We start from the raw sequence: 25,268 nt of genomic DNA, 5'->3' as shown, positions 1-25,268 counted from the left end.
GAGTAGTATGGTTTTTCAAATTTATAACATCTTGTTCCATTTTTGCTACTTCTGCTGCTTTTTCTGACACTTTTTTCGCATATTCCTCTGTACTTAGTTCTTTCAGTTGTTCTTCTTTCTTCTTTTTCTCTACGTTTAACTCATTTAGTTTCTTTGTGTGTCTGTCATATTCTAGTTTCTTTTCGTTTTCACTTATTTGTTTCTGTATGTCTATGTTTGACTTTTTGACATCTGATATTTGATTTTTGAGTGAACTCAAATTCATTTGACTTTGAGGGTTATAGGCTGTTCCGTCTGCAGCTCCACCATAGCCTGCCATTTTCGCTAAAAGTGCCGCTCTTAAACCTCCACTCTGTGCACCAAAAACTCGGTTTAAAAGCATAGGATTGCTTGACATTTGTTGCAACATAGTGGGGTCATTCATTATTTGTTGTTGCAACTGTTGTTGTGGTGTCAGTTTTACTATTGGATGTTTCAATGCTCTCTTCCTCTTACGTATATTCTTACGTAGCTTACGTGGCATTTTAAGTGAAGTTAAAAAGCGGTTTTTGACAGATGTTTATTGTGACTTCTTCGTAAAGACTTTATTGTGACTTCTTCGTAAATGAGTGTAAATGACCCAAAAATATATTTTAGGGTAGAAGGGTAGATCTAACCTCTTTTCTACCCTCATTTCTACCCTCTTGAATTTTCATGAATTTTACACCAAAAATATATTTTAGGTGAAGAGGTGAGATTTCACCTCTTTTTTCACCTCATTTCTCACCTCTTGAATTTTCATGAATTTCTTCGTAAAGACTTTGTTAAGACTTCTTCATCTAATTTCTCATGAACTTTCTTGTCTATGTTTTGTCAAGATTTCATCGTAAAGACTTTGTTGAGATTTCTTCGTAAATGACCCTAGTAGTATATTTTTGGTGTAAATTTCATGAAAATTCAAGAGGGTGAAAAATTAGGTGAAAAAACAGGTGAAATCTACCCTTCTACCCTAAACATTATTTTTGGTGTAAATTTCATGAAAATTCAAGAGGGTGAAAAATTAGGTGAAAAAACAGGTGAAATCTCACCTCTTCACCTAAACATTATTTTTGGTGTAAAATTCATGAAAATTCAAGAGGGTAGAAATGAGGGTAGAAAAGAGGTTAGATCTAACCTTCTACCCTAAACATTATTTTTGTCTGATTTTACGAAGAAGTCTTGACAAAACATTTACGTTCATGTTTGACAAAACATTTACGAAGAAGTCTTGACAAAACATTTACGAAGAAGTCTTGACAAAACATTTACGAAGAAGTCTTGACAAAACATTTACGAAGAAGTCTTGACAAAACATTTACGAAGAAGTCTTGACAAAACATTTACGAAGAAGTCTTGACAAAACATTTACGAAGAAGTCTTGACAAAACATGAAAACATATATAATTTGTGAAAAGCGACACATTATATATAATGTTTTCGACCCAGAAGACTAACAATTTTCCGAATAAAAAACTTCATTAATATTAAACATCATCAGGGCTAGAAGGCACGAAGTGCCTGGAAGCCCCACTACCTTTTTTTTTTTTTTTTTTTTTTTTTTTCATTTTGTGAGTTATTAAACAAAGATCAAAATGTACAAGCGAAAGTACAGATTCAAGCGCAAGCAAAAAAATTGAGTGAAAACATAAAAGTGGCAATTTTACGTCAATGAAATGGTTTTCGTTCGATACTCCCGATGCTCGTAAATTTTTTGAATCTTTTTTTCATCTTTTGATGAATCACTTTTGTAAGAAAAATTGTAAAATAACTATTGATTCATTATTATTAGCCATGCAAAAATATGCAATTTTTACCGCCAGAAATTCCATGTAAGAATTCTATGAATTTGGAACAAAATTAATTAAATTTATATTCAGGACTGTTATACTTAATATATTTATCAATTAAATTTGAAAATAAATAATCAATATATATTGACACTTTTTATAAAATTTATCGTTACTTCTCAATGCAGACGCGTATCGATTGTCTCGAGGAGTACACGATCATGGCAAAAGTAGGCGACGGTACGTTCAGCAATGTTTTTAAGGTCAAGAAGAATAGCACTGGTGAGATTTTCGCGATGAAAGTCATGAAAAAGCACTATGAATCAGTAGAAGAAGTTGACGCTAATGATGAGATCAGGTACATGCGAGAGCTCGGCGAACACCAAAATATTCTTCAATTGTACGATGTTATCTTTGAGCCTAAACTTGGAAGGTTATCTCTCGTTACAGACTTAATGGAGTTTAACCTCCTCAATTTGCTAAATACTCCGCACTTCTTCCCCGATGATGTTTTGTACTACAGCTACCAGCTTCTGAATGGCCTTTCTTACTTGCATTCTGCCGGCTTTGTTCATAGAGACATTAAGCCCGAAAACATTTTAATTAACTTACGATCAAGAGAGCTCAGAATTGGCGATTTTGGTTCTCTCGTAGAAGAGCCATGTAACTACATTCCAGGAGAATACATTACAACTCGCTGGTATCGTGCTCCAGAGCTTCTCTTGAAGTGTCCGACATACAATTGCGCAATCGATGTATGGTCTGTAGGCTGCGTCATTGCTGAAATGATATTAAAGCACCCTCTTTTCCCTGGCGGAGATACTACTTCCCAGTTGGAAATGATTCATAACGCTTTGGGTGCACCAACAGCAGAACTATTCGAGACAATGGCTGCCGATAGCCGCTACAAAGCAGAAGACTTCCAAAACGTTACGCCCATATCTTTAATAAATCGACTCGAAGTTTGCCCATATACAGATTTGGTTGCACTTGTTATGACAATGCTGAAGTACAATCCGTCCGATCGCGTCGATTCTGGAACAGCCGCAGCTTCAACTGTATTTGAAAGTTGCAAATACTCAAAATCTCTTTCTCGCGCAAGAGTTCTCGTTAAATCTACCCCAGATATCGGATTCCAAGGAGTCCAAATCAAGAAGCAAATTACAATCTCTCTAAAACCAGAGACAAAAGAAGCCCCTTCGCCTCTTAAACGCCAATGCGTTACATTCCCGAAGATATATACACCTAACTGCGGAAAGCATATTCCAGTGGTAGAAAAAATGCCCAAGAATAGGAGTTTTACAAATTTAGATGATTGAAATTCTTAGATTTGTCACTAATAAATGTTTATTTATGTTTATTAACAATTGAAACTTTGTTTTTAATTATTAATTATTCTATCCCTCAAAGCTTTATTCTTTCAAAATTAAAATTCATGCACAAAAATGCATTTTCTGCTCAATTACTGTTGCACATAGACCTTAATTCGGAATTTATATTCAATTACATCTTGTTTGTATGGTCATAAGCATTACTTTTATGAGCGATTCTTTTTGAAATTTTTTTCTCTTGTCATATGCACTTATTGATCAATCATCCTCACATAATAGTTATAAGACATTTCATTTAGAAGTTATTCTCATTATGATCACACTACACTACAATCATCTGTGGTTAAACTTACGATAATGACAGCTTGCTACTACTCTATCTCAAATACATAAAACTATTGCTGGTGAAAAGATATATCTGTCATTAGGTAACTCGAAGATACAACAGCTCGCAAAATTTCAAAGATAGAGCATATAATAAGTGCATTTCATTCATTATCTCTCAAGAGTTTTACATAGTCATCGAGTATGCTATCCATTTATCTTATTTACTCCGTTTATATGGTTTACATATTCGATTACGATCATTAAAATAATAGAATACTAAAGCAGGGATACAAAAATTAAGATACACTACTAATGGATGGCATGGTTTTATAACCGATTTCCTCAGAACTCTTTATACTTCACCAAAAATCGCTATAAAAAGAGTGAAAGGATAATTCACAAAAGTGAAACGTGTAAATAATTGCTATGTTTTTCATCTTGCGGGATCAAAAACTTAAATTAAAATAACCTTAAAATATTGAAAGGTTTATAAAAATTTTAAATTGTAATGGGAAATTCTTCGTCAGCTGGAGTGAAATCTAAAGAAACTAATAGCATTAATAGTGCCACATTTTCGCAACCATACTTTTGGCAGCGGTCTGCGGGCACTCCTTTTATAAAAGTTTCAGATTATATCACAAAAAGTGTGAAAACAAACATCTCTCCAGCTGACCTTTCCTATCTTTTATTAGGCTGCTGTGAACAGCTTAATAATATCCCACAATTACTTGAAACAATCATAACAGAACAAGATAATATCTCATCCAAGAATGATTCGAAAGATGGGGAACCGGATTTCTTACAAATTTTAAGATCAAATTACAGCTACTATGTCAATAATCAAGAAATTTCAACTTCAATTATTTCATCTTTTCAAATGTATTCGAATAAGATGTTTATGCCCTGGTCTTTTACACCTCCAAGGCATGGCAATAAGCTTGTATTACCGACCCTTGCTCAAATCTTTGATTCAATTGATGTTGCAATAGATTCTTTAAATAACAAGAAAATTGACCTATCACCTATCGAAATAGTTACTAATTTCTTCAAACTCGTCAGTCCTCCATCGGCATTTCCACCTCCTTCGAAAGAATTTTTCCCTAAAAATTCTACAGGTCTTGCGATCTCGATTTCCACGAAATTTACAGCAACACATGGCATGGCATCGAACGGATGCTTTCTTTTCGTTCTAGTTTCAGACGGAATTTTACAAATTTTCCCGTTATTCAACCACGGAACAGTTACATCGCCAATCATCAGGCAGCTCAACGCCAAGTTCGGCAACGATGCATCTTTACTTGTAAGAGATAATATATTACAGATTTTTTATGGAAAACAAGTTTTTTCTTACAGTGTCGACCATATTTTGGCCACAGAAACCGAAATAAAGGGTAATGTTGAGAACACAGAAAAGAACTACTTCGCTGTTTTGTCAGATGGAATCACACATTGCTTTGTAGAACAAAATTTCGTTGTAAACATATACGATTCAGCCACAAACAAGCAGATAAGGTCTGTACAACTTCATTCAGGTAATGCGCCACTCAGTAAAGACTTAAGAGAGCTATTTCCTGCAATGGCAGATTATCATCAAATTCCGATGGCGATGAACGGCTGTTTTATCGGTATGTTATTCAGAGTTCAGCAGTTTGCATCACTTCTTCGTGTATTTTCGTTGATTACCGGTGAACATGTCTTAGATGATAATCATTCAACGAACGAACAGTTTTATTCGATCATGACCGACATGAATACGCGCTCCATATGGACAATAGTTGGTCCGCGCCTCTCTTTGAAGCGTTATTACTTCGCGGGATCGATTGATCCTTCATTGTTTTCATTTTCAATAGTTCCTCACCAATTATCCAAACTAAAAGTAGGTAATTGCTTCAAGGAACTCACGTACACCCTCCAAAAGAACCTAATCCACTTAATTGGCTCCCAAATTATTCCGAAATCTTTGCTACCGGACAAAGACCACTTCCAGCAGATGCATCGTCTTATTGGCATGATATCTGATTTTTTGTCCAACAACAGGAAGGTCTCCGATAAGATGGCGATTTATTACAAATCAATGCTCCAAAACATGATAATTATTCTTGACATAAACCTGAAAGCTATCGAATTGGCAAACAAAGGGAAGCCGGATTTCATCAACAAACTGTTCGAATTAGTGACTTTGCTCCCGAGTGAAATGAGAACTTTTCTGTTTTTCAATCACTTGAAATTATTCATGTACAACAGTGATGACAATAAAATATCTGACTTCGCTTTGACCATGATGTGCAGTATTCTCGAGAAATTGACAAATGAAAATATAATTCACTGGGCTTTGTCTAGAATTGCAATTTCAGGGGTTCTATCAACAATATCCATCAATAAGTACACAACCATGAAGAATTTGATCCCTCAATCCATAAAAGAACCGCCAACAAAACAAATTTTCACAAGTTTGCTCATTTTGCACCAGAGATCGATTATTTCGGTTGCTTTGGACACATTGAAGAATGATCCGTTCTTGCCAATCACTGTTTCCGCCAAATATTTAGATGATCAAAATCCTCTTCATATTCTTGGCGAATACTTGAATTTTGTTGTTTCTAGATTCGATTCTGCCATCAGTGAAGTGTCTTCTGGAGACGAATTAACTAATTCTGTCATTTTTATCGTATTTAAAGAATTAGTTGACGGATTATCTCCTTTAACTATATATCATACAGTTGCACAGGTTGCCACGTCATTGGTCCACGTGTTACTGACTAAAATTGGCGAATTCATCACGAGAATTGACTTCAATACTTCTGATGAAGGAAAAATGTCGGAATTGATCAAAGCTTTCCTATTTCTCTTCGCACAATTCGCATCAACACTCGTCAAAGGTGGTGTCCTTTCCGTGTTTGAAGAGAGATTCGTTTGGTTGGTCAGAGCAAACATAGATATCATCGATAAATACAATCTACAGAGAATCACTGAAGAGGATTTCGAACCACTGAGGTATGAGAAGATGAATGACTTCATTCTGGGCAATTTTGACGTTATGTCAGTAATTTATAAAAAATTTAAACCATTACAGAACAAAAACCTGAAAGAAAATATTAAGAAACTCGATAGATTGTCAATGGCTGCACTCTCAATCCATACAGAGTGCGTAAAAGACTTAATTTCCTTAAATGAAACAAATACGCTCACGGATACCCTCAAAAAGTGCGTAGAACAGATGTTTAGAATCAGAAATACTGTTCGCGAGCTAATTCAGAACGGAAGAGATGATGATGTAACAATAATAATTCACAGATTGAGAATGCTGATCAGAATGAAGTCAGACTTCAATGGTTTCGATAATCCATCCATTCTCTTGGGCGATTTTGTACTTTGCAACACTCCTCCCGCCAGAATTATGCAAATTTTATCTCAGCAACGCTCCAGGATACAAACAACCCTTGTAGGATTCAATCTTATTGATTCTACGTACACCATGAAGATCCATCCCCAATACAATACGATCATCTCATATGCATTGAGTCGGATTGAGAGGTTTGATGGCTTATCGTCAATAATAAAGATGACTCCATTGACTGATATGCAGAAAAAGCAGATTGAATCATTTTTCTCCAGAATTCTTTCTCTTATCAAAGAAGATGTGAACACAGACAAATGGATACTGGTCGCCTACAGGTTTTTCAGGGATATCGACATGTTCGATGACGTAAAAAGGTTCTTCCTCGAAGGAATTCTCGAAGCATTTACTAAAAACCCAACAAGGTTCTCTTTATTCGCTCTTTGCTTCTCATTAATTCCTTCAATCACTGAACTGCCAGCTTCTCTTGCAAATATCGATAATATCCAGCCAATTAGGTACATTTTATTATCTGAAGCTTTGAGGTTCATCGATTGTCCTTTGGAGCTTTTCGAACGTTACGACAAGATGTTCTGGACTATCAAAAGCGACTTCGCTCGCTTAACTTGCCGTACAATGTTTCATATGTTATCATCATCGGAAATTCCTGACGAAATAGTCCAAAAGACCGTAGCCAACATGATCAGATACGTCGGAGAAAACACTCTCCTTAACCAACATATACCTTTTTGCAACGAAATGACTTGGATATTGCGAAGAATGATAACAACGAGACACAGGGCCTGCGAAATGATCAAAAACACCATACACGCACTCACCCCGTCATCAGACAAATACGATATCTGTGGCGCATTAACAGTTATAGGAAGTTATACGGAAAAACTTCGCCCGTACTGTAATGTGAAGTATCATTTGAACAGGAACTCTGTTTTCGAATGCATTGCCATCCAACAGATCGTCGAAGATAAGAATGTATTTTATTATTGCTTCCATAGGCCGTTTATCATCATGTCTCAGTCCACAAAGATCAAAATGACGCCAGATACGATGATTTACGCTGTTCCTATGATTATTTTAGATCCGAAAGAGTTTGATTTTGATTTTATTATTTCATTTTTCGATTACGCGTTCAATTCTGCTTCCAAAGTCACACAATCCGTATACATGCAGGTTCTTGCTCTTTTCTGCAACGAACCCGATTTCGTTCAGCGCTTAAACGGCTCTCAAATGAAGAAATTAGTTGAATGTCCATTACCATTCTCCGATATCTCCAACACTATGTCAGAAATCGAGAAATTTGGTAAAATGCAGACATTGCCAACCATCTACGGCTTCAGCCAGATGAAATACAAAGACAATGAATATACTTCATATGTATCCCCCCAAATTTCCGAGGATGCTCCCCCCTTTACAGTTACCATTACAACTCCACCCGGCCAATTAAAGTTTTACGTGGGAGTTATCTCCAGCTGTGTTGACAAACATCATACAAGGTACTCATTAGTGTCAATTCCTGATGGACAGACCTATCCAATTGAATCTTATTCCCAAATAATATTAGAGCCGAGCCAAACATCTCTTACATTGACATTTAACATGCCATCCGCATTATTCAAGATCGGGAACTCCTCCTACAAGTTTCCTGATGGAAGAGCCTTCAAAATCATTGTTGCGATGCACAAATCAATTCCTTTCGACGTAAATGTTCCTCAAGCAGCGAATGTTTTCGAAAGGGACTCAACACCACCGCAAATACAGCGTGGATGCATCGATTTCGATGAAGAAAGGCCTCTTTTCAACATTCCTTCCGGTTGTGTCAATGAAAATCTGTCACACGACATAATGAAGATGAAACAATTGAGTTTAACAGTTGGAAGACTTCCTCCCGATGAAAAGATGATGTCCAATTTCATTCTTCCTCCACAATTCATTTCAATTCACATTGGATTCACATCAGAAGCGAGTGAACCATTAATTAATGAACAAATTCGCGGTTTATACAAACAACTGACTTATCAATGGTCAACAATTGTTTTGATGCGAATTTTGTTGTTGAAACAAGAATTGATAACAAGCGAGAGATTAATGATGAAATTAGTTTCTTTGCTAATAGTTATGTTGGAATCATTTATTCCAAGTGAATTCGAGCTCCAAAAATTCCCATTTTCTTTGGCAAATCCGATTTGGGACAGAAATGCTCATACGAATTTGTTATACATGGGATTGGAACAAGAATCTCTCAAAGCCTTGAAAATCTTTGTACAAAGAAGTCAGTTCAAATCTGCTCTTTGTAAAGGATTACAAGCGATGGCGAGATCAGAGCGAATGCATTTAGTTGCAAGGCCATGTAGAAGTCATCATTATTTTGCAAGTCCAAGAAAAGGAAATGAACCTTGTTCTTGGCGAGAAAATCCACAAAATTACCAATGTACGTCTAATTGTATTGTTTGTCCAAATGATTTTCATGGATATGTTCATAATTCGATTAGATTTAGAACGTATCAATCGAATCAAACTTTTCCAACTCCTGCGATTATTCCTCTTTCCAATCCACCTCATGTTATTTCTTTCAATGGAAATAATAGAAGAGAATTCTCTGTTTTCGATATAAATCCAATGAATAACACTTGGATTTATGATACTCCTTTTGAGATGCTTCTTTTGTTGAAGAATTTTGTGTTCTTGGCACAAAGTGATGAAGAAAGATCTGCTGCCAAAAGAATACTTTTGGAATGTTATATAATTCAATCTCCTTTTATTTATAATTATCTGCCGCAATTCGCTGATTTGATGCAAATACAAATCCCTGTAACTCCTTTTGATGACAATGAACAATATAAACAATTGTTGTGCATTGTTGCTTGGATGTTACAAACAAGGAAAGATGAGGAATTTGTTTCTCAAAGATTCCATATTTTGTATTTACATGATCAACATGTTTTGACATCGCCTGAAAACAAGAGAATTTCTATGTATTTCCCTGAATTCTTTACAAAGAAATTCGAGCCTTGTAAAGATGACAAAATCATGATTCCTGAAGCAATTATTGATCCAGGAGCAATCCATGGAAATTTCCCTGGTTATATATTGATGTTGAGACAGTTTGCAAGACAATACAAGTCTTTGGAAGGCTTCCCGTTCTGGGAAATTCTTCCTATGTGGTTTAGAATTTCTGGTTCTTTCAAAGGCCAAGGTGATTTCATAGAACCTTCTTTGGAAATCACTTCACCGACCACTTGTCACGTTTCTAATCCAAGTGGAGTTGAACTTGAAATAAAGTTCACTAAAACAGGGAGATTATCACATGAAATGTATATATTCAGATCTCCTAATGCTGAATTTGATAATCCTGTTGTTATTTGCGAACACGAAATCAAGAATCCGATAAACACGAAAGAAAAAGATTTGTTCTTTTCTATTATCGGAAATCATCATGATAATTGGAACAATCTTAAGCCATCAATCATTTCTTTGTCAAAGAAGCCTCTGTCGAAGCAGACTGCTTTGTCAAACATTGTTCCAATCTCTTCAATCAAGTCGAGATTCATGGATGACATGCAACAATTCGCTGTAGAATGGAACTCGAATGACACTGAAGAATTGATTTCGATTTTGCCGAGAATTTCATTGAGAGAACCAACATTTGCTGCTGTAGAAAACATCGCAAAAAGTTGTTCTCTTTGTAGTAAATTCTCTCCAACAGTTGTTGTTCTCCACGCTCTTTTAATTCATCATTTCAACTACATAAGATGTAATTATTACAAGAGCATTCCTCAAAATCTTTGGAATTCTATGACTTCTTTCTTATCCGCGGAAGATGCAGCAGACGCAATGATCTCTATGATCTACATGTGTCCAGAAGCAGCATATCCAACCCTAACAATTGATAGACACACAGCACATAGATTAGTAACAAATGGAAATGGAGATCCGATGTATTCCATCATTTCTCAGTTGTCGAGAATATTGAGAAACATTCCTCCACAGAGATTGTGCTGCAAGAAGAAGCCTTGGAAAGTCAATTTCGTTGGAGAACTCGCTGTTGATGCTGGCGGACCAGGAAGAGAACTGTTAACAGAAGCTGCTGCAAGTATTTTCGAACCAACAACTCTTTTGGCGATTCCTGTTCCAAACATGAGAAATCACACTGGTCAATACAAAGATGTTTACATTCCTTTCGACAAAACAATGTGTAGATCAGCTGATTTCTTCACTATTGGAATATTGTTGGGAATCATCATAAGAACTGGCTTACAACAGGATATTCCTTTCGCTCCTTTAGTCTGGAAATTCATCGCAAATGAAAGAATAGGAATTGATGATATAATTGCTGTTGACAGCGGTTTGGCTGATCATTTCAATCATATGAGATCTGTTTCGGAAGACAGTGATTTCGCAATACATTACGCGTTCCAGTGGAAAGTAGAAGACTGGGATGGAACGAAAGTGATGCTTCCAGGTCACGACAAATCCCAAATTATCCAGGAAGAAGATGTCGAACAATATATCAAAGAATCTGTTGATTTCAGACTGAATTCGATCATGCCGCATTTGAGAGACATCAGATCAGGATTCAGACAAAACACTGGATTCAAACACAACTCTTTGATGACAGGTGCTTTGCTCAGCAGAATGGCGCAAGGCAATGGAGATATCTCTGTTCTTCATTTGAAACAAATAACAACTGTTTCTGATTTCGAAGACGGAATAATGAATGAATACGTGCAGAGATTCTTCAGATCTGTAGAGAGATTGAACAAAGAGCAGAGGAAGCTGCTTCTTAAGTTCATCACGACATTGACAAGATTGCCAAATAGTACTTTAATTCCTGATTTCAAGTTGAAGATTGATATGAAGGATTGTCCAAAACCAGATGAAATGCTTCCAACAGCATCAACTTGTTTCAACAAATTACACTTGCCGAAGTATTCAACTGACGAAATTTGTTATCAGAAGTTGTTGATTGCTATTCAATACTGCCAAACAATGGAAGAAAAATAATATATATATTTTATATTAGTAATTATTTGTTGTTGTTGTTGTTAAAAATATATTTTTTTGTTGTTTTAATATCTCAATCTCTGAGGTTTTTCTATTCTCACACATTATGCCAGCAACAGGTGAAACAGTTCTTGCTTGAATTATATTTTGGTCGGGAAAAAGTAATTATAAATTTCTGCTTAGTTCCTAACATGGCAATATACTCTTTTGCCATTAAAATAAAGATATGTTGATATTATCTGAGCGTGTCAGAAAGTGGTAAGTGCACTCTTAAACTCGATAATTATATACTTTGTGCGTAAACTTTTTAATCTTCACATATCTTGCGAGGTTGACGTAATGAATAAGATTTCAAGTTTATTCGTCCAAATACCAAATAAAAAATTGATTTTAACTCTCTCAACAGAGACTTTAAATTAGATTAAAAATCACTTTTAGCTATCATACATTAAAATAAAAACATAAATGCTGCTCATGAAGTTTTGTCGATAACAAACACAAACTGTTGGACAATTAACGAAATTAAGAATAGTAATGACAAGTTTACCATTGCCTTCCCAAATACCTGATGCATCAATGGCATTATGAAATAAATAGTCTGCCTTTGTGAATGCATATTTAGATGTTCCAAGAAAATTATAAAAACTATCATATGAATCTAGATCGATCTCTGGAATAATTGCATCTTTAGACAAAATCCATGAACTTCCTCCTCCTGAACCTCCATTTCCATGTTGACTCGAAAAACCACCAAACCAACCTGAGCCTGAACCTGGCCGATCACTTTGCCCACCAGGATTCTGAACTCCATTTGGGTTTAATGTTTTCTTTAGTTGCGCTGATTCACCTGAGCCAAAACTGAATCCAAATGTTGAATTCGCTAAATAATTTGAGTAATAAAGTCCATCAGTGTACCAACCTTGTCCTACTAAACCTCCTGAACCTCCTGAACCATCATCTTGTTGATGAAGTGTACCAGCTCTGTTATCAGAACCACCTCCAGCACCACTCACAATGACTCGATGCCAAAGATCGTTTTTGACAAATTTGACGGCGGTTTGACCACCTCCTGAACCTACACCTTCAGGATATAAATTTCCACCATATCCCCCACCTCCATAACCTCCTTCGGTCATGTTTTCTTTGGCATAACATGCAAGAGTGTTTCTTTCATTAATTTTATATTTATATATTCCTCGACCTCCAATAGTGGCATATGCGATAGTTTCATTAGATAAATATATTGTGCCACTGATATATGCACCTGCACCTCCGAGACTAGACTGTTGAAGACATTTAACATTACCTTTAACAGATTCAACAATTCTGTCTTCAATACATGAACCATTAGGATATCGATATAATGACACATGACCAGTTGAACTTCCACCTGATGCACCATACAACTCCAATTTGTATACACCTGGTGAAAATGTGATGACGTAGTCTGTACAATCATGGTTGTTTTCACACGGATATTCGAAGACATACTTATTTCGAATTTCTGTAACCTTCAACTTAGCTTCATAATGACTTTCATTATACAATGAATATTTAATCATATATTAATTAATTAAATCTAAATAATACTAATTAAAAAAATAAAACTCTTAACTTACATATATATATAATATCAATATGCCATGTGCCAAGTGTCTCAAGATATTGGAGTTCAGAAGTTACAAAAGCTCAGAAAGAATATCTTTAAACATAATTTGTTAAAATAAGTCGACTCACCTCGTATTCAAAAATAAGAGTACTCCTATCGGATCCGATAAAAAATTGAGATAAACTATTGAAAATTGTTATTTTTATAATGTTTCCATAATTTTTAGTTTTCCAGTCTAGTTATCCAGGACTTCAATATAAACTATCAAAGAATATTGGCAAACTTAATGTTACTCAAAATGGAAACAAGTTTACCTTTGGTTTTCCTTGCGGTGACAGTGCATATGAGTGTTCTCCTTATACTGTCAAACTTCGATCAGGCTATTACTTGTTTGAAGCATGGGGATCATCAGGAGCCGCACAGTACCGTCCCTCAGGACGTGCAACTCCTGGACTCGGTGGATATTCATCAGGAGTCCTTGAAGTTTCTGAATCATCTCTAATTGTTTATTTGTATATTGGATCACAAGCCCTCTTTAATTCTGCCAAAAGGCGAAATGGAGGTGAATCATTTATCGGTGGAGGATCTTCTGATGTTCGTCTGTATTCAAATCCTTCATTTGATTGGTTTGACAACGTATCTCTACGATCTCGAATTATGGTATCAGGTGGAGGAGGTGGGTCCGAATGGCTTTATTCCATTGGAGGCAATGGAGGTGGTCTTGTAGGAGGAAATAGCTATTCCAATTGTCATACTGATAACATTTACAATTGCAATATTACAGCTACTGGTGGAAATCAAACGGGTGGGGGAATTGCCCCTAAAACTTTTTTGGTCTTAATTGTACAGATGGATTGTTTGGAATGGCCTCGTATAATCCAAATTCTGGTGATTTTGGAGGAATGGGAGGTAATGGTTATTATAGCGGTGCTTCTATTGATTATGCCGGTGCAGGTAGTGGTGGAAGTTCATTTATTTCAGGATATGAAGGTTGTATTGCTCTTAATAGTGAAGCTGACAATTCTCCAAATCCAAATAATTCTTCTATCCACTATTCAGGCAAATATTTTATTAATCCTATAATGATCCAAGGAAATAATACTATGCCTCTTTACACATCAGCATCGCCAGGAATCGGAAATTCAGGCCGTGGAGCAATTCGAATTACAGTACTTGCTATGCATTTATGTACTAACAAATGTAATAATATTTTTCCTATATATTTTCTTAGAATCGGTTTATTTTCTTTTGATTTTCTTACTTAAATTTTGTTATCTTGACTGGTGAATAAAATCTTAGGAGAGAATTAGAAGCACATAATTTTTGGATTTCATTATCTCTAAAGAGATGAGAACGTTTTTGTTTATAAAATGGTTTGTGCAATTACCTGATCATTTTGCTCCATGTAAAATTAGAAGTTTTGCAATTTCATTAGCATTATGTTTATTTGCATATTGAAGAGGAGTTTTTCCTTGGTTATCTTTAGCATTAATGCCTGCTCCATATTCAATAAGAATTGTAGCTGTATAAACATCATTCATTCTTGATGCTAAATGAAGAGGTGTTATTCCTTTTTCATTCTTTTCATTGATATATGCACCGCGTGATAAAAGGAGTTCAATAATTTCTTGAGCTCTACTAAATTCTGATGTGTTTCTTACAGTATTAATGACTGCAAAATGAAGTGGAGTCGTTCCAAATGCAGTCTTTGCATTTATATTTGCACCATAATAGATAAGATATTTGGCAATTCTCATATTATTTTTAAAAATAGCATTATGAAGGGCTGTATTTCCTTTAATATCTTTTGCATCAATATCAGCTCCAAGTGAAAGAAGAAGGTCTATGCCATCAAAGATATTATTGCGCGCTACAATATGAAAGGCCGTTTCACCATTATCTGATTTTACATTAACATCAATGCCATGTGTGATAAGAAATTTTATCATAATATAATCTCCTTTGTCAGCAGCTAAATGAAGAAAGGTCAATCCGCCTTTAGTTTTTAAATGTATATTAGCGCCATTAGAAATTAGGAGTTTTACAATTTCTATTTCTCCCATTCTAACAGCAATATGCATAGCAGTTTCTCCTTGATTATCTTTAGCATTTATATCAGCACCATGTAACAAAAGTAGTTTTGATATTCCTATTTGTTTCTTTGCAACAGCAATATGAAGCATTGTCTCTCCTAATTCATTTCTTTTGTTTAATGCTATTCTTTGATTTTCAAAGGAAACTGATAATTGGAGAGGACTCTTTCCATTATCATTTTTTGCATTAATATCTGCACCATGAGAAATTAGCACCTCTGTGCAATTAATGCAATTATATTTTGCTGCAATATGAAGAGGAGTTAATTTAGAATTGGTATCCTTTGCATTAACATCTGCACCTTTTGAAATTAAAAATTCTAATGATAGAATACTATCTGTTGTATAATCGAGTTTTGTTGGACGAAATTCTTCAAATATCTTTTTGAATAGTATCCAATATGAGTTATAGTAGCGATTATTGTATTGGGCTGCAAAATATATTGCATCACAAATCTTTTGTATAGAAAGAACTTTGGTTTTGATCAATCTTTTTTTGATTTTTTTGTAAATCACATCAATTTCATCTTCATGGCTGGTTTTTAACGTGAATATTATAGAGAAACTGTCAATATAATCTTTTAGCAAAGCAGTAATTTCATAATAATTAAAACAATCCATGAAAGAAGAAGTGACAAAAACTGTGTCTTATTTGATAGGGAAAAAAACTGATAAACTAGTTCCAAGTGCAAAGGAAGATTATTGATGCAAAGCCCTGTAATGCCTTCATTAATGAAGAATGATGAAATGAGCTATTTTCTTTCTCTAAAAGTTAAATATAAGGATGCTTTATGATTTTTTTTTTTGTTGTTGTTGTTACCAAGTTATTTAGTAGTATATATACTACTTTATTTTAATATAATTCTATATGGATATGACATTAATAAAATAACTTGTCCTTGCTCAATATCTATGTATATTCTCTTACATACGATTATTTTTGACTCAAATACAGATCCATATTTGAAGGAAAATAATCGTATTCTGGAGGATTACACTTTTCCGAAATTTTTTTGATTTTATAATTATACCTAACTATCCTATATATATTGTACAAATTGCTAGCGCTCAATTATCTGTCGATTCAGTGAATGATAAAATTTGCAAAGAAAAAAGATTATGTCAAATTTTAATTAAATTTTTGAAATAATCTCTCAATTTTAAAAATCTTCGAATAAAATTCAAAAATCCATATAAGTTAGGTTAGAAATACTTTTCTCCATTATGAGTTCATAATAAAAATTGAGATCCTATTGAAAATCATAAAAATTATTTTGGGAAAATAATTCAATTTTATCATCTGCTGATTTAGAAAGAATTATCGAAGAAATAAAATTTTTAATTATCTTCATCCTCTCAAAAGAAAACTCATTTTGATAAATGGGCTGCAAGTTAACTGATTTCTTCAAGAAATCATCAGGAGGAACGAAAGTTGTCGCCATTATTGCTTTTATTGCAACAATTGGTGGACTTATAGGCATTGACATTTTCTACATTCATTGGGGAAACAAATTAAACGACCAGCTAGATTTATTTAGAACAGACACATTCAAAAAACTTTTTAGTATGGTTATTGCAGCAGTATTCTTCGTTAATTTTGGACTTATTGCATGGTTTGTTTGGTTCATTTTTTGGAATTTCGAATGCTGTGGGTGCATTGGAAGTATCATTTCTTGGGTTGGACTAATGAGCTGCTGCCTTGTAAGCGCATTAATGATTACCATTGAAATCAATATTAATTCTAAAAAGGGATTCTGTCGTTATGCAGCTCTTTCACAGGATTATTGCGAAAAAACATTTCCAGTGAATGTTGGTTTAACATGCGTTCTCATATTAGGTATTATTTTAGATATCATTTTACCTTGTCTTAAATAAAGCGCAATTACAATAAATTTTTGAATGTTTTTCAATAGTAATTTAACTACTATTAGCTATTACTCTAATTTTGATTCGAAAAAATCCGATTTTAAAATATTTAGTTTATTTTAAAGCATATTAAACTTTACTGTGCATAAAGAAGCTAGATTTTTATTATTCACCTTGAAATCTGAATTAACATTTTATTTTGGGGAAGATGTAAACACAAATTTGAGAGGTGTGTATTCCCCCGTCATTTTAATACCGTTAGTATCATTTTTAGATGACTGAAGGAGAGAATGTTGAAGTTCCGGCTGCAGAAACTGCCGCCAATGCACAAGGAGAGCAAAACGAAGCTCAGGATCAAGTAGAACAAACAGAAGCTGTCAATGAAAATCCTCCACCAGCCTCTGAGCAAAATGAAACAGCACAAGATCAAAATAATGATCAACCAGAAGTTGCTCAATCAAATGATCAAGAAAAAACTGAAAATAATGAAAATAACAATGTCACAGAAAATCAAACTCCTCAAGAAAGTGAACAACATCATGAAGAAAACGCTGCAGAACAAAAAGAACCAGAAAATATCGAAGTTACTCAAGAAGAACACAAAGATCAGCCAAATGATCAACCTGTTGAAGTTTCACAGGAACAAAATACAGAAACTCAACAAAACCAAGAGCCAAATACAGAAAATCAACAAGAAGAAAAACAAGCAGAGAATAATGCAGAAAATCCAGTTGAAGAAGCAAAAGTTGAGGCACGAGAAATTACCCCTGAAGGAGAAACTGCTCCAAAATCTGAGGAAACAGAAGCTACAGAAGCTAAAAACGAAAATGAAAATCAAAATGTAGAAAAACAACAAGAAGATCAAGAAAAAGAGCAACCCAAGCCAGAAGAAAACGCAAATAATACTGAAAATGCAGAAAATGCATCAAAAGAAAAGAAAAGTGACGATGAATATGAGTATTACGAAGAAGAAGAGGATGAAAAGGATGCATCAGCTAAGAATCGTGATCTCAAAACCGGAAACTCTGCAGATCCAGAAAAACAAGGTCCACTTTCCAGTATTATCACAAATGGATTGACAAAACCTCAAGAAGAAGCAGATAAACCAAAGCAGGAAGGCGAAGAAAGCAACGACAAGGCTCAGCAAGAGAAATCTGGTCCATTATCTTCAATTATTACAGATGCTTTGCAGAAACCTGACGAAAACGGCCCTGAACTAAAAGAAAACCAGCAAGGAAATGATGAACAAAAGGAAAATCCATCAAACGGCCAGGAAGAAGCTAATCAAGATAAAGAAGTCCCAATTGTTGCAGTTGACAACAAAGAAGACCCACAGGAAATTCATATTTCCGTTGGAGTACACGAGCCCGAAGAACCAGCCAACAATGACGAAAACGAAGAAGAATCTCCGATCAGATCTCCTCGTGGTTCATCAACCCAACGTTCCCGCAGGCCAATACCACCACGTACAGCCGATCCATTTGCTTTCCGACGCTCCATGCCTGTTTTCAAAGCTCCTGAAGTTTCAAAGCAAGCATTAGAGATAAAGGCTAAAGCCCTTAAGCTAGAAACTCTTCCTGTAGTTCCTGATGAGATCTACACCCAAGCTATCTACAGTTTGAGTGAAGACAGGAAGGCTAAAATCCAAGATCACAAATTCAAAGAAGGAGCCACGGTAAACAAAGTCATTTTACACATCCAAGACATGCAGCTTAAGCAGCGTAAGATCAATGCACAGCAATCAGCCCAAAACAGCACGAAAGAACAAGAAGACGAACTTAAAAAGTTACTTGATGATTTTGACAAAGAGACAAAGAAGCAAACGAAAGAACTCGAAGACAAAATCCAAGATCAAAGGAACCAGCTCGTCGAGAAGCACGAGAAAGAGCTCGACGACCACGAGAAACTCTGGAACAGCGACCAGATGATGAAGATGTTCAATCACGTGAGTAGTTCCATCTCAACAATGCGTGCTCAAATGAAATCTCTTTTGTTGCAATGCAGATTTGAAGAAGCCGGTGCAATTGAAGTGATTGCTAATGAACAGAAAGCGAAAGAAGAGATGATGAACCACGAAGTGATGCAGACAAGATTCAATGAGTCCCAGAAGTTGTTGATGCAAAGACAAAGTGATGAATTAAATACTTTTGACGCAGCTTCTAAAGTCAAAGTCCAAAACTTCCAAAATAAAAGAGCAAGAGAAAGATTGCCTTTGGAAAACAAATTACACAAGGTAGAGAACATAAAGAACATTGTAAATGATAAGGAGAGATTGTGGAACAGAGAAAAATTAAGGAGAGCAAATGAAATTGCTCAAACAATGACGAGATCAACAACTTTGACTCCTTCAAATAGAATCACGCCAAGAGATTTGGAGGAAAGTAAATTCGAGTTGTTGAGCCTTCCTCCACTTAAATCAAACAGAAAGAAACCAAAACAAAAAGCAGCAAAGGCAAAGGCTACTTCTGAATAAGTTTTTATTTTTATTTTTTAGATATATTTTTGTTTTATATGTTTTAAGTTTTTTATTCATTATTAATAAACTAGTTTATTTTATAAAAAAAGTTTCTATTCTTTTATTTCAAGCATAAACCAAACTTGCTTTCGTTGGCCTGTATCTCGACATTTTAGTGAACCGAGATATCAACAATTTATGACATTTTTATTTAAAATTTTTTTTGTTAGTTGCTGATAATTCTCACAAGTGTTTTCCAGATGTTTTTGATAATATTATTTTCTAATATATAACTATTTTATATAAAAATCAAATTCAATGATCTTAAAAGCGAAGGATAAACCTCAAAATTTACGAATATAATGAGTGGGAATATAATGCTTATCTATCATAAAACCATATGAAATATCAATTTTTGCTTTACGCCTAATTTTTGACGACAATTAGCAAAAAATGTTAAATGTTAACACTCAGTCCATTTGAATATGAAAAATAAAATTGACTTTGATTAAATGTTTTTATTTATCATGCAATTCTTCTTGCGACCAAAGGTTTGAATAAAATTTCAAAAAATAAGATAGCTTAAAAAATAATATACGGTAGTGTTTACTAATAGATGAATAGTATATAAATTCTATTAAAATGGATTTGATCCAAAAAAATATAAAACCAAAAATAATTGTTATAATTTAAATGAAGAAGTAATTTAAAACGATTTTATTTATGATCAAATTTTATATATTTTTTTGGATAATGATGCTTTACTTTGCTATCTGGAAAATTGAAATTTGTTCTGAGTATTCATGAAATTTCTAATAAAATATTTTTTTAGTCTGTTATGCATAAAGAATTGTAATAATATTTTATATTATTTGCATATGCTGGAATATTTAAATTTTGAGGGTAATTGTTTGACTATTCAAATTTTGAAAAGACGCCGACTCTATGAAAAAAAATTGAATTATATTTCATTTTAATATAATGCTTGGAGAAGCAATCATTGCAAATGGAAGTGGAAGACTTTCATATTCCAGTTTAAGCATTAATGGCATCCAGCAAGACACGGTTCTTAAGTATACCATTAAACAAGTCTTTACAAACAATTCAGGCACCAATACCGACATCTTTTACTGCATACCTAAACAGCTTCATGTTACTACTTATGATTATCTATTCATTGTTGACAGGAACGAGATCAAACCAAAAATTTGCCACCAATATGAAGCTCAGGATGTGACTAATGTGTCAAAGATTCAACAATATGAAGGTAATGGACTTAACTCCTTCTTCTTGGGAAGCATTGGACCAAACAAGACAATTGAAATTCATCACAAAGTCTCTTTCATGGCTATGGCTAATGAAAATGGATTTATTTACACATTCCCTCTATCCAATAAAGGGATTTATGGTCCATTTACTTATCAAAGGCCAGAAAATTTCGAATTCTCAATACATGTCAAGACTTTAAGTGAATTAAAAGAAATTATTAATTCGGTAAGAGGAACAATAAATGTTATTGATCCACACAATGTTATATTTGCGACAAAAGAGTTCCCTAATGATGAATCAATAACAATTGAAACCCAAATCAAAGATAAAGACAATAATATTGCAATTTGGAGTGATGGATATATAGCCATTAGTACATTCACATACTTTGAAACAAAAGTGCATTCAAATTCCGAATTTTATTTCATAATCGATTGTTCAGGTTCTATGAGCGGCTCATGCATTCAAAATGCAAAATTATGCTTGAATATCTTTATGCATTCACTACCAATTGGATGCAGATTTTCAATTATAAAATTTGGTAGTGATTATGAAGTTGCTCTCCATCCATGTGATTACACTGACGAAAACGTCTCAGAGGCCATGAAACAGCTAAACAATATCGATGCCGAAATGGGCGGTACTGATATTCTTTCACCACTGAAATATGTTATGGAACTTACACCAAAACAAGGTTTTATTAAACAAGTTTTTCTCTTAACAGATGGCCAAGATTCAAACACAAATGAACTATGTGCCCTTGCACAAGAGAATAGAACCAACAACAGAATTTTTTCAATTGGAATAGGTTCCGGAGCCGATAAAGATCTCATTATTAATGTAAGCCAAAAGAGTGGTGGCAATTACGTTTTTGTCGATGATGATGAAAGCGAGAAGCTCAACGAGAAGGTCATCGAGTTACTCAATTCGGCTATTTCATATGCTTTAATGCATGTTTGTTTTCAAGGCGAAAGAAATCGCGCAGAAATGTGGCCATCACCTTGCCCACCGTTGTTTTCAAAGAATTCACAAAACTTTATCATTAAGTCTGACAAAACTGATAACGTTGTGATCAGTGGAATCATTGACAATGAAGAGGTCAGCATTTCTATTCCTGTTTCCAAATGTGATGAAAGCTTAGGAATGAAACAATTATATAGTCGTAATCTAATTGATGATTATGAATCTATGCTTTCTCACAAGCCTGACCGTAATCTCGAGCAAAAATGTATTGAATTGTCACTTACCTCAGGCGTTCCTTGCAAATGCACATCTTTCACTGGTGTTCCATGCAATTCAGACAATGGTCAAGTTGCCAACAGATTGATGTCAAAGCCGCCTGAAAAGCCTCAAAAATTCTATAAATATTCAATCACACCTGATGCATCTACAGCTGATCAGAAAGGAACTCCAATCGCATCAAAGCCTGAAGCAGCTCAAAAAGCAACACCATCCAATGTAATTCCAGAAGAGATTTCTCAAAAAGAAACACCAAGTGCAATTCCACAAGCAAAAGTACAAAAAACTATTCCTTGCCTTTACTTGATTAATCATCAAAATGTTGATGGTTCATGGGATGAATTTGAGGGAATTAATCAAGTAATAAAATCCAAGTTCGGACATAAAGTCGCCGCAACAGTTGCAGGAATTTTGTACCTCAGAACACTGTACAAAAATAATTTGACCGAATTTTCTCTAATGATCAAGAAAGCTCTGTCATTTCTTATGAACATAGACAGAAGCGTTAATTGGAATGATTTGACTTGCAAATTTAATTAATTTTACAAATTCTCAGTAAAAATTATTCACCAGTAAAGTATATCCTTTTTTATTGTTTTTTATCATCAAAGTTCATCAATACAAATCATATCAAGCTTAAATTGCTTGTTATTCAGTTTTAATTTAGTAAATTATGATAAACTTGAGAGAGAAACAATCTCGTAAATTGTTACTCCCTGATTTATAAGAGAAACTTTAAATTTGATTAATCAAAAAAGAGATTAAAAAAAGATTTATTTATTTTATTAGAAATCAAGCAAAAAAAAAGTAATTTATTCAAAATGTGTTTCATCGTCATCATCTTCCGCCATTGTCTCCTCTTTCTTCTTCTTCTGAGCTAACTGGAGGTAGCGATGCGATTCACGAGTCAAAGTATGCTCAGAACCAGCCGTAACTTCGAACATTTGAGAAGCCTGAGCGAGAAGTCTGAAAGCGTCCTTCCATTCTCCGAGAACGCATTTAAGTAATCCATGAGCGAAAATTGCCTGAGCCACAGCTATTTGTGTTGGGCCAAGGATCTCGATAAGGGCACTACGTATCTTTTTCATAATCTGGCTAGCGAGTTTTGAGTTTGTCTCCGTAAAATCAGGTGGAGTAGTAATTTGGCCGCCATTAAAAACAGGAGCGATGCATTGCTGGAGGAAGGGCGTCCAGATTGTTAATACTTTATCGAAAATGGCTACCGCGCTCTTATTGTCATGTTTGTCGATAAATACGTTTCCCATGAAATAGAAGCCTACAGAGGTTTCTATATGATCTGGACCCTTCTGGAGGGCTGTAAAGTAGACATCTGATGCAAAGTGCTTCAATGCTTTATCGTATTGCAGTTTCGAAGTGTATAATTTACCGAAGTTTCTTGAAAGTTGAGATTTGAGAGATGGATCCGCTTTAGGATATTGAATTAAGATCCATTTAGCTTGGCAGAGGTTTTCTTCTGCTTTATCGAAATACTTGGCTGCAATATTTGCTTCTGTAAGTAAAAGATATGGAGGAACGAGTTCGATGGCGTTTTTGCCGTATACTTCTGATGCATAACGTAAGGCTTGAATGCAGGCGGGATGAGCTAGCTGTGGATCGTTTTCTATAAGATGTCTATAAGCTTCTTGCTTGCAAATCTCAAGAACGTGTTTCTTTGTGCGAATAACTGTCTCTGCACGTTGAGATCTCTGCTCTTGTGTGGACAAGACTGGCGGAGGAGCACGAAGAGCAGCAATGTATGGGCAAATTTTGGAATGTACAGATTTCCAGTCCATTTCTTGATCTTCGGCACAGCAGTAGAATGTCCTCTTGCACAATGAACACTGAAGATGTGATTCGCGTGAGCAAATTTCACAATTATAATGCATTCCTTTTGGATTAGACAATGGGTTGTGTGCAAGGAGCTGCGGCAACTGGTGCTTCTTGGAGAATTCAATGCCGTCCTCGGGCGTGAGGCCGTCCAGAAGAGGTTCCTGCGAGCTCATTTTAGAAAACCGATTCTAAATTTTTTTTAGAAAAAAAAATTAATAACGTGCAAATGTTAATAACCATTATTCTCGAATTAGCTAAAGCTCTCGAAATGATGTATCATTTCCACTTTGACATTAGCAAAATCTCAAATATAATCGTTAAATTTATTCAAAATTTGTTAAATTTCATGATTTGTGTAAAATCTTCTATGTCATTAGAAAATCCATTGTTGTGGCAATAAAATAAAAGATTGCAAAATTGATTTTAAACTCTATTTTTATTCAATAAAAAATATATTCAATACATTTAAACTTTCTTAACAATTTCGAATGGGTATTTGATAGTATAGATTGTGTTACCTGTGGCATCTGTGAATTTTAATACAACATTAAACATTCCTCTGACAAAGAATCCAGATGGAGTTTCTACTTCTGGGAATAAGTGGAAGTATGGTTCTTCTCTTGGCTCGAAATCTCCTATCGGTTCATCTTCTGTATTTACGCAAATTCCAAGTTTGTAGACTTTTCTGTGGCAAACAACTCCTTTAACTGGTGCATTAACTTTAAATGTAAGTTTAAGAACGTTCCAGATGCCTTCTGGATAAACCATTCTTTCATTAAATTCAACATCCTTTCCAGCAGGGATATGTGATGAAATTAGCATTGGAGTCTCTTCACCCTTCTTATAAACAATAATTTGGTCCATATAGAATGGTTGTTGTTCCATCTGTTTGGTGTTCCGAAAGAAAAATGATTCAGCAATTCAATACTCATTGAAATTTTAAAAATTTTTGGATCATTCATTTTCATAAACCCCGTACTCCCATTGCAAATATTTTCCATTAAACTACAATAAATTTATCACAATACTATTTGGTTTTAAATAATTCCGTCTCTAATTCAAAAATTGAATGGTTTCTATGTCTT

General features: G+C 34.6%; 11 protein-coding genes across 11 annotated transcripts, besides 4 other annotated features; 6 read left to right on the top strand and 5 right to left on the bottom strand.

Annotated features, from left to right (window-relative positions):
• Positions 1-1,580: part of a mobile genetic element that runs on past the window's edge.
• Positions 279-523, bottom strand: TVAGG3_0304530 (protein of unknown function, DUF4106 family; the record flags this gene model as incomplete). The annotated part of the gene is made up of 1 exon (XM_051229618.1): positions 279-523. A coding segment is annotated over one exon (245 nt), but the record flags the coding sequence as incomplete, so codon positions are not given.
• Positions 1,482-1,580: a terminal%2Cinverted (terminal inverted repeat of Maverick-3 transposon ID:TVAGG3_0304520).
• Positions 1,581-1,980: 400 nt separating this feature from the next.
• Positions 1,981-3,203, top strand: TVAGG3_0304510 (protein serine/threonine kinase protein; the record flags this gene model as incomplete). Its single annotated transcript, XM_001325599.2, has 1 exon — positions 1,988-3,124. The coding sequence occupies one exon, from the start codon at positions 1,988-1,990 to the stop codon at positions 3,122-3,124; it is 1,137 nt and encodes a 378-aa protein (XP_001325634.1).
• A 768-nt stretch (positions 3,204-3,971) lies between these two features.
• On the top strand, positions 3,972-11,889 carry TVAGG3_0304500 (guanyl-nucleotide exchange factor protein; the record flags this gene model as incomplete). The annotated part of the gene is made up of 1 exon (XM_001325598.2): positions 3,972-11,822. The coding sequence occupies one exon, from the start codon at positions 3,972-3,974 to the stop codon at positions 11,820-11,822; it is 7,851 nt and encodes a 2,616-aa protein (XP_001325633.1).
• A 174-nt stretch (positions 11,890-12,063) lies between these two features.
• Positions 12,064-12,095: a mobile genetic element.
• Positions 12,064-12,095: a terminal%2Cinverted (terminal inverted repeat of tvBac_53III transposon ID:TVAGG3_0304490).
• A 161-nt stretch (positions 12,096-12,256) lies between these two features.
• TVAGG3_0304480 (glycine-rich protein family) lies at positions 12,257-13,384 on the bottom strand (the record flags this gene model as incomplete). Its single annotated transcript, XM_001325597.1, has 1 exon — positions 12,257-13,384. The coding sequence occupies one exon, from the start codon at positions 13,382-13,384 to the stop codon at positions 12,257-12,259; it is 1,128 nt and encodes a 375-aa protein (XP_001325632.1).
• A 910-nt stretch (positions 13,385-14,294) lies between these two features.
• Positions 14,295-14,696, top strand: TVAGG3_0304470 (glycine-rich protein family; the record flags this gene model as incomplete). The annotated part of the gene is made up of 1 exon (XM_001325596.1): positions 14,295-14,696. The coding sequence occupies one exon, from the start codon at positions 14,295-14,297 to the stop codon at positions 14,694-14,696; it is 402 nt and encodes a 133-aa protein (XP_001325631.1).
• Positions 14,697-14,822: 126 nt separating this feature from the next.
• Positions 14,823-16,145, bottom strand: TVAGG3_0304460 (spectrin binding; the record flags this gene model as incomplete). The annotated part of the gene is made up of 1 exon (XM_001325595.1): positions 14,823-16,145. One exon carries the CDS (start codon positions 16,143-16,145, stop codon positions 14,823-14,825), a length of 1,323 nt encoding a protein of 440 aa, XP_001325630.1.
• Positions 16,146-16,904: 759 nt separating this feature from the next.
• TVAGG3_0304450 (uncharacterized protein) lies at positions 16,905-17,399 on the top strand (the record flags this gene model as incomplete). Its single annotated transcript, XM_001325594.1, has 1 exon — positions 16,905-17,399. The coding sequence occupies one exon, from the start codon at positions 16,905-16,907 to the stop codon at positions 17,397-17,399; it is 495 nt and encodes a 164-aa protein (XP_001325629.1).
• A 265-nt stretch (positions 17,400-17,664) lies between these two features.
• Positions 17,665-19,863, top strand: TVAGG3_0304440 (uncharacterized protein; the record flags this gene model as incomplete). Its single annotated transcript, XM_001325593.1, has 1 exon — positions 17,665-19,863. One exon carries the CDS (start codon positions 17,665-17,667, stop codon positions 19,861-19,863), a length of 2,199 nt encoding a protein of 732 aa, XP_001325628.1.
• A 963-nt stretch (positions 19,864-20,826) lies between these two features.
• Positions 20,827-22,926, top strand: TVAGG3_0304430 (von Willebrand factor A domain-containing protein 5A family; the record flags this gene model as incomplete). The annotated part of the gene is made up of 1 exon (XM_001325592.1): positions 20,827-22,893. The coding sequence occupies one exon, from the start codon at positions 20,827-20,829 to the stop codon at positions 22,891-22,893; it is 2,067 nt and encodes a 688-aa protein (XP_001325627.1).
• A 233-nt stretch (positions 22,927-23,159) lies between these two features.
• TVAGG3_0304420 (zinc finger MYND domain-containing protein 12 family) lies at positions 23,160-24,368 on the bottom strand (the record flags this gene model as incomplete). The annotated part of the gene is made up of 1 exon (XM_001325591.1): positions 23,166-24,356. One exon carries the CDS (start codon positions 24,354-24,356, stop codon positions 23,166-23,168), a length of 1,191 nt encoding a protein of 396 aa, XP_001325626.1.
• A 218-nt stretch (positions 24,369-24,586) lies between these two features.
• On the bottom strand, positions 24,587-25,108 carry TVAGG3_0304410 (Rho GDP-dissociation inhibitor protein; the record flags this gene model as incomplete). The annotated part of the gene is made up of 1 exon (XM_001325590.1): positions 24,649-25,047. The coding sequence occupies one exon, from the start codon at positions 25,045-25,047 to the stop codon at positions 24,649-24,651; it is 399 nt and encodes a 132-aa protein (XP_001325625.1).
• Positions 25,109-25,268: the final 160 nt, after the last annotated feature.

The sequence above is a fragment of the Trichomonas vaginalis genome, chromosome V (genome assembly GCF_026262505.1).
Source record: "Trichomonas vaginalis G3 chromosome V, whole genome shotgun sequence".
NCBI lineage: Eukaryota > Parabasalia > Trichomonadida > Trichomonadidae > Trichomonas > Trichomonas vaginalis.
Note: the sequence above shows the minus strand (reverse complement) of the source record. Positions and strands in the feature narration are given on the sequence as shown.